At 43.5% G+C, this 12,031-nt stretch overlaps 1 protein-coding gene across 1 annotated transcript in view; it reads left to right on the top strand.

The window, feature by feature from the left end:
- Positions 1-12,031, top strand: part of erfl1 (Ets2 repressor factor like 1) — a 41,682-nt gene that overhangs the window by 28,821 nt on the left and 830 nt on the right. Inside the window, 4 exon segments of the mRNA XM_034101595.2 lie at positions 3,938-4,011; positions 4,651-4,885; positions 7,002-7,179; positions 10,199-10,328. Coding sequence (XP_033957486.2) covers positions 3,951-4,011; positions 4,651-4,885; positions 7,002-7,179; positions 10,199-10,328 — 604 coding nt within the window. The 5' untranslated portion in view covers positions 3,938-3,950.

Raw genomic sequence — 12,031 nt, 5'->3', positions numbered from 1 at the left:
AACACTGTCCCTAAAAACAGCCGATTCTTTCCACTGCCTGAATGATCAAAAGCCTCTGACTCACAACACACCAGAGGGTTAGCGAAAACCAGACTCACAACATGTGGAGGAGCAACACTGAGCTTTCCTTTGAGCGTCGACGGTGCTTTTGTCAACATGTGACTGTACAATAACTCCATGCCCCTTTTGTGTGTTTTCACTATTGTCACCGGTAACTGTGTGATCCATCATCCAGACCGAGTTCTTATCCGTGGCCTTTTGTGCGAGAGGAGTCCTTTTGTTTGTGTCCACTGTCGCTCTGTGGAGCAATTTTTTTTGTCTCAATCAGTACCATCTTTTCCTAAACAAAGTGCATTCTCTCTCTCAGCTCACTGAGATGTGTGTCTATATCGATTCAGTCAATATCTATGGGCTCCATGTCTTATTCTGTGTGCTGTTTCTCACTGTGTGTGTGTGTGTGTGTGTGTGTGCGCGCTACCTGAGCTACCTGTGTATTTGTGGCATATCTGGTGTGTGTTTACCGTGCAATCCATTACAATCTGTGAGCAGCGTCTGTATCTGACAGTCAGTGCATGCATGTGTGTGTAAGAGTGTGTGCGCACCAGGAACAGTATTCCCTGGGCTGCTAGTTATAATGTTTCTGGGGGTGATGGGGGGAACTTGAAAGCCCCGCGCTGCCCAAATCAAAACTAACAAGGAAATGATGGGGGCTCCTTTATCTCCTCTCTGGCCTGGGGGGCCCGAGGGGGGGGCGAGAACGAGAGACTGGGGAGGGAGGAGAGGAGGTAGGAGGAGGAGGGGGGGGGGGGGTGCTCTGCCTGGCTTCCTCTTTGATTTGTAAAAAATGCATTACCTCCGAAATCAAACGGAAAATTACTGCGCCGAAGCAAAACACACAGAGATGGAGAGATGGGTGGGGCGGGGGAGCAGATGGAGGATAGGTGTGTGCGAATAGAGAGGAGGTGGGAAAGAGGAAGGGAGGATTCACCTGTGTAGTTCCGCTGTCGGAGAGGGAAAATGGATATAGATGTAGGCGGTGTGTAGGTGGTGCGAGAGGGGCCGCAGAGACCCTGTCAGAGGAGCTCACGTATACACGATCCTCGGAGGAGACCAGTTTATACATGCTGTGTGCCGCCAGAATATGGCAAATGAAACATATGATGCAGTATTGATGACCTGCAGCCCACAGGGAAAATGAAACTTATAGATTACTACCTCGAACACAAAGAATATCTTATCTTTTAAAGACCCGTAGCACTCTCCACTGGGGTCGGCGTACGGCGTGTATCGAGTTTTAATAGAAGGACATACGTTGTGAAAGAGAGACGTTTGTAATGGTGTGAAGGCCAACGTGTGTTTGGGTATCCTGCCGGTACGCCGAATACAAAATGATCTAACAGGTTAGTGCAGTTTGGTGGAAATATTCCCGGAGCTTTTTGTGAAGACGTTGTTATCTGAACCCCTGGTGATAACTTTGACTCATTATGGGAAAACGAGCGCAGGCAGAAAACACAAGGCTGATGGAAGAAGAAGAAGAAGAAGACGAAGAAATAATAATAAGAAGTGATAACGTGAATGATGTGGGGGGGGGAAATAATATGTGAGTGAGATGAGGGTGAATGCCAACCGTATATTTGAAGACAGAAGCTTGAAAACAAGAAAGATGAGGAGAGGTGCCACAATCCAAAGGCTAGAAGCAGGGTGAGAGCGAGCGGGAGAAAGATGGAAGGAGAGAGTCGGTCAGAGAGAGAAAGAGAGAGAGAGAGAAGTGCCTGGAGTTAGCAATAATAATTTATACAAACACACCTTAATAATTCACGTTCCATTTCGATGCTGGAGGGAAAATCCAAAATTCACAGAGCATAATTAAATAGAGGCAGAGAGTGGAGGCAGAGATGGAGAGGCCAGCATTACAGATATGAGTGTAGCAGCAGGGCATCTCTTCCATCTGAGCTTTGTAAAACAACCCTGATCAAACTGTGATATCCAAACTCCATCCCGTGTCTCCGCGGAAACAATGAACCCTCCTCACGTCCTCCTGTCAGCAGACGTCTTTATGCATGTGTTTCCGTGACAATGTCGTCATTAGCTGGCATTCGATGCACACCGTATTGTTTGGGATGGGTTTGGATCACAGCTCGCATATGAGAAGAACTGTGAGGCACTGTGACGGATTTAAGATGAACAGTTTGTGTCAAAGCTTTGATGCAACACCTGTGGTGCTCCCATAGGTGTGAAGAAATAGAAACTAAAATGTATTAAACTATTACATTAACGTTACAAATATGTTTTTTGTTTATTTTTTAAATAATGCACTCGCGCTTATAGTAGTTGGGTTCATTTGAAGCGACTGCACCTGCATGTTGTTTTATCTTCATGGTTCATTGCACTTGTTGTAAGTCACTTTGGAAAAAAGCTTCAGTTAGATGTACACTGAACAAAAATATAAACGCAGCACTTTTGTTTTTACTCCCATTTTTCATGAGATGAACTCAAAGATCTAAAACATTTTCTATACTGTATACACAAAATAACAATTTCTCTCAAATATTGTTCACAAATCTGAAAAAAAAGTGGCCTGTGTTTGTCGTCCATTACATACGCCTGCCCATACCATAACCCCACCACCACCATGGGCCACTCGATTCACAACATTACCCTAACCCTAACCCTAACCCTACCCCTCACACCAGATACTGACTGGTTTTCGGACCCCCCCAGACCCCCCCAATAAAGCAAAACTGCACGTTTCAGAGTGGCCTTTTATTGTGGCCAGCCTAAGGCACACCTGTGCAATAATCATGCTGTCTAATCAGCATCTTGATATGCCACACCTGTGAGGTGGGATGGATTATCTCGGCAAAGGAGAAGTGCTCACTATCACAGATCTTTTCAGATTTGTGAACAATATTTGAGAGAAATGGTTATTTTGTGTAGATAGAAAATGTTTTAGATCTTTGAGTTCATCTCATGAAAAATGGGAGCAAAAACAAAAGTGTTGCGTTTATATTTTTGTTCAGTGTAATATAAGAATAGATTCATTTTTTGTTCACCCTTATCTCAGGCAGCTGTTTATTTTTTGCATATTTTGTTCATTTATTATATCAAACTACAGTATATTGGTTGATGTGGTCACTTAATATAACCTGGACTCGTCTGAAGATGTATTTATCAGAAACTACTATTTCATTACCTGTGCTGAAATGAACTGAGACTGTTAAAATATGTAAAGTATTTGTCCATGTTCTGCTACTTTATACACTTTGTTGCTGATCTTTTAGGAGCTTAAAACTAATGCAAGAACCATAAATAAATGTCACCACGACGATGATAATATTATTTGTATAGCTGTTGATTCAACTCAACTGCTGTCGTCGTGGTGTGTGTTACCGAGAAGTGTTTCTCATGCCCATTACAAACAAAGTGTGGTAGTGCACCTAAACATAACACATGAAGATCTTCCACCTAATGTAACGTTTTTTTAATTGTAACAACCCCACCAAGGAATAGCCATATTATATATTAAAAGCTCTTATTTTAATGTTTAATATGGCCTCACTTTACCTTGGTTTTCAAATGTAATTCTTGTTCATACAGTAAATGCACTATAGGGATGTCCACCATGTTGCATCAGACGCAGCCTCAGGTGGCCATACAAGACCACATCCATCAAACACCTGATCGCTACCAAACACATATGAAACATAACCTTGCCATATTTCACATCGATTCAAGGTATGTTTTTGAACTGATATTGCGCCCGTAGACCATTATGCAATACCTCCATGTTCAACAAAGTTTACATTCTGCAACTTTTTAACTCTGAAATAAATCTGCTGGGGTTTTCAGGATGCACCAATTCAGATGTAGAAGACAAGTTATCATTTACTAACTTGTTGTCTTGTTGTCTTGTTGTCTTGTTGTCTCTGTGTTGCAGGTGTTGTGGAGGTATGGACTGTAACTGCGTCAGTGACCTGCTGATCCCCCCGGTGCCCGCTCTTTGGACGCCAGGTCAGTCCCACCATCAAGCTCGTGCAAGGGGTACAATTCTTTCATTCACTCAGTTTACCTAAGAAGTGTTTTTTTTGTTCAACAAATCTACTCACGCATCTGCATACACACCTTCAGACATACCTCTGAATTTAGACCCAGGTCCGGTGTTTCATCTGGGGCTAACCAAACAAAAAGCCAATCCAGTTATGATGGAACATAATCATGAAAACATGTTGAAATTGATGTCAAACTTTCAGCCATTTAAAAAAAAAAAAAGATACCCACACCCACTGGTAAACAAATTCACTCGTAATTGGTTGTGTATCTAATGTTTTTACGAGGCTAGTTATTGCCAGATTCACTTTGGGATCGGTCAAAAAGCTGCTTAAGTCTGTCTATGATGTGCATACATTCGGGCCGGGCAGCATCAATCAGACCTCTCCCGGCGAGCTGTCATCGTCCCGCTGACCAATCTGTTGAGGCTAGAGGGCATTAGCGCAGACTAACACTGCTCAAGGCACGTGCTGTGATATTAAACACATCATCCCTCACCTCCATCACTCATCAGTCATTCAGACAGCGATCCCCCGCGGCAACAGCGGGACAAATGACAGGCCCTAACCTCATCCTCCCCTCTTTCCTGCTCCCTCCGTCCAGGGATCGCCTTTCCGGACTGGGCTTACAAGCCGGAGTCGAGCCCCGGGTCCCGACAGATCCAGCTGTGGCACTTCATCCTGGAGCTGCTGCAGAAGGAGGAGTACAATGGGATCATCGCCTGGCAGGGGGAATACGGAGAGTTCGTCATTAAGGATCCCGATGAAGTGGCCCGGCTGTGGGGGGCCAGGAAGTGTAAACCCCACATGAACTATGACAAGCTGAGCAGGGCTCTGAGGTAGATTCAAGATGCAAGGCTTTTATTGTCATGTGTGCATAGCTACCGTGTAGTTATGTCAATGAGAATCTGACTTCACAGGCTCCTCCAACAGTGCAACACAATAAAGCAGATAATAGTGCAAGTAAATACAATAAAATAGAATATAATAGAAATAGTGCAGAATATTTTATATACAAGTAATTGGAATATTGATATGAGTTGCAAACAGATTAATGTTATGGATGTCCTTTCAAAAGTGCAGGTGTTGAACAGTCTTATGGCCTGCGGGATGAAACTGTCCCTTCGTCTGGTGGTTTTAGACCTGATGCGGAGGTACGTGTTTGTTGACTGTCGAGCACTTTTTGGAATCGGATAAATCAAGATGTTTATCACACGGCGGTTTACATAAATTGTTTACTCTTGTTTGGCTGAATCCTCACTTAACGTCTCGCTCTTTCATGTCGGTTTAATGGAAAGATAAAGGTGGGACGTCTCCTGGGGAACGTCAATACCCTCACTTTCTCCTTATCTGTGGACATCCTAATGGAAAGTTCACCATTGAGCTGCCAAATAAAAAATTCAATAGGGATTTCAAAATTAAGCCGCAGTCTGAAATTGCTCGGACTTCTTCTGCGGGAATGAGGAACGTGGGGGAACTGCTCGGCTACAAACTTGGCGAATATGATTAAAATAATACCTTCAGCAGTTTACACCCCCAACCACACACACAGTATTCTTATGCAAATACACACACTGCCCCAACTTATTCCCCCCCCCCCCCCCCCCCCCTCTGCTTTGCTTTGGCCTCTCGTTAATGGGGGCTGTCGTCAGAGTCTAATTGTTATGAATTGGCTGGGGCCACAATTAGCCTTCTTAATTAGCCTCACTTAATTGCTCAATTAAGGGCCACGGCACAATTGCCACGCAAAGCAAAACACGTACACTTCATTGCACTGTGGAGACGCTGGTACTCGTTTAAATCGTGCGTCTGCATAATGAGCCGTAGTGTTTAACGCTGAGGTTGCCCTAGTGCATTCTGTATTCGGTGGTCACTTCAAAACTAAGAAACTCTAAAGAAATGGCGTCCGAGGCATCTTCTACCTCGCGATAGGACGGAGTCTCGGCAGGGCTTTCAATTTGCGACGCCCCCCCCCCCCCCTCCTCCTCCTCCCCCCTCTCAGCTCCGTCACCTGAGCCAGATGGCGCCATGTTTTGCCTTTACTGTTGATCAAGCCTGCTTCCTGGCAGACTGTACGTGTTGACACCTCTGTGGGTGGCACAGGAAACGGCATGACGACGGCGCTACATGCCCAGCGGGAGACACCTGAGGTCGTTACCGTGGAGACTCCTCTTGTTGTCTTAGTAAACGTGCTTTGCCGTTAAAAAAAGACAGTTGCAGCCTCTCCGTTACATTTATATTTGCTCTATTTACGAATCACTTGGGTTGGATTTCATGTCTCAGAGTCCCATTAGCTTGTGACGATTCGAATGAAAGCACATCCATGCAAACATTCAGAACTTTCACCTTAACTGACCCATTTTGTATTTTCTGAATTAAATCATATTTTTTACGAAGTCAAACACCATTTTGTATTTTATATTTGTTATCATTTATTTTAATGTCATTATTATATCACATTATTTTCTTTCTATGAATACGATCCTGCACGATGAAGCGGTGTTTTGCTGTCTGTAGGTTAAGGGCCTCTGAGGCTCAAATGCATTTTGATTTCTAACAGCTGAATAACATTTCCCTTTTGAACAACCTTATCTGAATCAAGGCAGACATGAATTGATTTGAGTAAGGAGGAGATGAATAAGAAACGGTGGGAAATCAGCATAGCTCTTGTCCTACAGCGCTGAACTTGTTTACTTATTCGTGTCTGTTAGCGATGAGACATAAAACCTTGATGCGAGCGTTATATTAATCCTTCCCTCCTCTTTTCCTTTTCCTCTTCCTTTTCCCTTTATTCTTTATCCCCCCCACTCTATCATCCCTATTTCAATATCCCCTCCCCCTCCTCCTCCTCCTCCTCCTCCTCCTCCTCCTCCTCCTCCTCCTCCTCCTCCTCCTCCTCCTCCTCCTCCTCCTCCTCCTCCTCCTCCTCCTCCTCCTCCTCCTCCTCCTTTGCAGGTATTACTACAACAAGCGCATTTTGCACAAAACCAAAGGGAAGCGCTTCACCTACAAATTCAACTTCAGTAAGGTCGTGTTGGTCAACTACCCCATCCTGGACATGGCCAACTCTCCCTTCTTTCTGGCTCAGAACCACTTCAACGGGAGCACCAGCACTCCAGACTGCAGCCCAGAGGTAAAGAGGAAGAGATGGCGGGACGGGGGGACGGGGGGGGGTAGGTAGAGGGGCTTCTTATTGTTAGATACATGTGCATATAATGATAATCAAAAAGAAAAATGAACAAAAGTGACACCTATCTAATCCAATCCATTTTATTTCTATAGCACATTTAAAAACATCAGAGTTGAACTAAGTGCCGTACATCAACAACTATATAAAAAAAAAACATAGCATGGATACATGAGAAACAGACAGGACATGAAACAAATGTAAAACTGTAAAATGAAACCAGACCAGAAGCCACAGGCTCTCCTCCATGACGTACAAACAATTCAAAACACTAGGAAGATAAAACCCCACATTTAAAAGCACAAACAAAAACATCTAAATGATGACCAAGTCTTTGATTCCCTGTGTATCATTATGGGTACATTACGTACTTTATGAGTCTGAACATTGGATTGTCCTTTTTGACACAGCAGAGTTAAAAATACAATAACATACAAATATAATAAAATCACAAAATAAAAACAACAAAACGGTGAATATACAGATACATATCCACAACTTATCAATAAGACACAATATACAGAACAAGTGAGAGGCGAACAAATGTTAACATAGGATACTATTAACATTATAAAGGTAGGGAGGTGTGTGGGGCAGTGGATAGAGCCTTGGTGTTGGGGACAGGTTCAAACCCCACTGCAGTCAGCATGTCGTTCACTTCACCCCAAAGTGCTCGTGTGGAGATTGCCCACAGTACTGAATGTCGCTTTGGATAAAAGCGTCTATCAAATGACATGTAATAAAAGTATTTTAATTCACAATGTGTGCACACAATGGCGTGAAGCAGGTAAAACACGGGCAGTAAAATAAGTGAAATCATGAACTAAAAAGCAGGAATAGCGAGATCTGCTCCTAATTTGTTATTAATAGTGATTGAATTCAAGTACCTGAAATCCATTGCACTCTAGTGGTTTGCCTTTTGTGTTTCTAGGCCCCTGCTGGGTGTTCGATCTTTACAAGAGAATGGGTGGTGATCATCATGTCTGCCTTTTCCCCCCGTCTCTAATTGCGATACAATTCTTAACACGTGCTCAGAGAGACTTCCCACGTAGATAAATGCTATTATAAAATGGAAAGAAAGAAAAATCCGAATTTAGTTAAAGAATACTTGACTTGCACGTCTTTTTTAGAAGTTATATTTAGAAGCAAACACGGAAATCAATAGAAATGCGTTCAAATAGCTGTACACCTTGTACACAGGTCTTTTTTAACTTAGATGTGAGTGCACTTAATTACATTTTAAACAGTAAATGTCCTACAAAGTGCACGTAACTTGAAAGTACAGTAGGAGAGCACCATCCATCATTTGTCGTGCCATCCTTAAGACGGGATAAGGAGACTGAAGGAGACAGAGGAGGAGGACGGTTTAAACTTGTCCTTAAAACAAAAGAAGACGTTATCCCCTCCTGCTCTCATCCCGTCTCCTATGGCGCATCCATCTGTCATCGATTGGAAATGAAAGGAATAGAAAGCAAAGGGGTCGCGTCAGATCAGATCAATGGCGGGTCATTAATGCGGTTTGTTAAGCAACGCAGATCTCCAGCTTGGGAGTACAGTCTCGCCTTTCAAACTATGGGCTGCGGGGTGACAGATACTATTGATCCAAAAGTCCTGCTGGGGGGGAGACAAAAATCCCCCCTTTGTCCCCTTGATTCGTGAGATTCAACTGTGCCATTTATTTTACCTTGCCTCCTTCTCCTTTACATATTTAACACACACACACAGCTGCCCTACATCCTGGATGGGTGCCACTCGATCTGTTTGTACCCTTCACACAGGACGAAGACCCACAATCCCTCTCTCTCTCCTCCTCATGCATCCTTTGTGCACACCATCCTAACCGCTGTTCTACATTTGACTCTGTACTCTTCCTTTTGACACTCTGAGCCTCTGCGTCCTCCTACCTCCCTTTTTTTGTTAGTCCCCTGACACCCCCGTTTTTATCGTGTCCTCTGTCACTGTTTGCATCGCACTCTGCGGGGGTGCGGCTGTCAACATGTGACTTTCCACCGTGGAAACACGACAGCGCCACGAGGGCAGATTGGAAGCAGAACGTGGGATTTATTTGGGAAACAGAATCAGAAATCCTTTATTATTGACATATTGTTGTTATTCGGTAAAGTGCAGATAAAAGGCAAACGTAAAATAGTACACTTACATGTCAATTTAAGAGGCAAGTAAATCAAATCCATGTATACACATCCATGCTTACAAATAAGTAGCAACATTCAAAAGTGAAAAAGCATTGAAGAAGCCAATAATGATATTATTAAGTTGTAGAAATAAAGAGGACATTGCACATAAGCAGTCGTATTGCAACGTTTCTATATTAAAAGGCAGTGTTGGAAGAAGTACTCAGAAGTACAAGCAGTAATACTAAAGTGTAAAAACAGTTGGCATCCATGAAGTACCAAATGTGTAGTATGGCTAATTTCAGAGTCATACATATTAAACAATTGCATTTTATGTATTGGCGCATGAAAGTATTCATCACTTTAATGTTGCATCTGGTATAGGTGGGGTTTCTTTTTAATTACTGACTTTAATAATTCACCATCATCCATCCACAATCAGTTGAATGACATGTTTTATTTATAACATAAATCTGCAAATTAGCTATATTACTGACGCTGGAAAATAAATTGAAAGTACAACATGTGCACACCACATGTAGTAGCATCTTTTGAGATGTTAAAATTCTAGTATTGTTTATTTCTCCTCTTTAATTTCTACTTCGTATGTGCAATGCTTTGTGTTGTTGTTTTGTATGCTGCTGCAACACAAACAGCACCTTTTATCTTATCACAACGTGGAAATCAGTTAAATGACCAGTACCTTTGTATTTAGGTTCAGTACTTGAGTGGATGTACTTTGTTGCATTCTACCACCGCTTAAGGAAGTAAAGGAAACTCGTGTTTATATTCTTCCACTGTCTTTCCCCCCTCTCCTCTCCTTTGCTTCTCAGGCCATACAGTCCCTGTTTCCTCGTCTGCCAGACTCGGGCAGGGGGACGTCCCTGTTTGATCGGACCACCGCAGCACCGGGGCCCGAAGGAGACAAGCTGAGGCTGGATTCATTCCCCTTCCTCAGTACAGGTGAGCAAATAAAAGTTTGTGAAAAGTGTAAAGAAAAACAAATAGGAATCTTTCTGTATCGCAGAGACAAACACATTTGTATGAGGAGAAAGACAGCGGAGGCGGTGTAATAAGGCAGCAAACGGAGCTTCTTAAACAAAGGAAGGGAGCGGGAAAGAGGAGAGCAACGAGGATATGGGGAGGCATGAACATTTATTGTTAACGGAAATAAGAGAGATGGCTGTCCCATGGCAGCCCGCGGTGAGGCTGTGCTGCAGGTGAGGGCCAGGTTAGCTGGTGAATTATGCATTTCAGCCGCGGTCCAAACAACAAGCTGGAGAACCACTCGACCCGGCTTTAGGAAAACATTTCTCCGGCTCTTTCTCCGGTTTCATCAATTGGCCTAATGTCGTTATGCGTGTGCATCTGCCTTTGTTTCTTATACGTGCATCAGAATGTGTACCAACGTGCAGCGCCAGAGAGTGTACACAGATGTACTCTCACTCACACACACACACGCACACACACACACCCCCTCCTTCCTCCCCACTCTGTTTGTCCTCAGGTCCTTTCCCCCCCTTCTTCCCTTCTCACCCTCCTCTCCCTCCCATGTGTCCCTGCTGTCCTAATCCCTTCCCGGGCAGGAAGGCCCTAATTGAGGGTGCAGGCTTCGGTTTGTGGCCTGTGGGCGCCCATTACTGTGTTTTCATAAGCAAGTGAGGCCTGCCTGACTGATTCAATATTCATGTGTCTGCCAGCTACTCCTGGCCCAGCACGCAGAGACTTCACCACTGTCAAATTAGCCCTGCATAGTAAATAACGGAGTGAAACACAGAGCGAGGAGAGTGAGGGTGCAGCAGAGAGGCAGCTTTGAGTTGGTTGTCAGTTGGAAGGAAGTACAGTACGTGGAGAGGCAATGCTTTTGTTTGCGCATTAAAATTGAATTCCAGCATCGCCTCGAGTTCACCCCCTGTTTCGGTTTCACTCACAAGGAATTCAAACATGGTGTTGTATGAAATGTACTTCATCTTAAGGTTTTTACGTAATATTTTTACATTACGTAAAAACCTTAGGATGAAGTGATACGGTGAGAACAATTGGGGGGACAGGAGATCGACTGTTTGCGACTTTCCTTAACCCTGGACGTACATGTATTCTTTATTATTTCTTGGCTACATTTTTTTTAAAAGGTGACTCACCACTGAGATTTTTGGGGGCAACCCGTCTCCTTGTTTAACCGAAGAGAAATAAGATAATCATTTATTGTCAAGTATAACATTTGACTTGCATCACAGCAGCTCCATTTGCTCATCAAACAAGGACACATATTAAGATAGCATATAACATCCCGATAACTGAAGAGAAGCATGCTAAAAGACCCTCTATCGTACGTTAGATCTGGGATTGAACTCGGTATTTATTTGAGGATCGACTGATGCACAAAGGAGTGCTTCAGTCTAGCTACTAATGCAACATTGGGAAGGTTTAAACTCTTAATTCAATGTTTCAGAATCTTTGTCTTCACATCTGCTTTTCGGGGAAGTGTGTGTGCTGCTCAGTACTGGCATGCATAAATGAACCATCAGGTTTCTTTTCTTGTTGTGGGTGTTGGAGGCAGCCGTGGCAGAATCGGCCCCTGTGGCTCCTGATTAGACTTGCTAATACCGATGAGCATAATTAGTGAACATTCTTGGATGTTGTATGTCAAGGAACCTTTGGCCCTT

The sequence above is a fragment of the Pseudochaenichthys georgianus genome, chromosome 16 (assembly GCF_902827115.2).
Source record: "Pseudochaenichthys georgianus chromosome 16, fPseGeo1.2, whole genome shotgun sequence".
NCBI classification, from domain to species: Eukaryota; Metazoa; Chordata; class Actinopteri; order Perciformes; family Channichthyidae; genus Pseudochaenichthys; species Pseudochaenichthys georgianus.
This window is presented reverse-complemented; position numbering and strand designations above follow the sequence as displayed.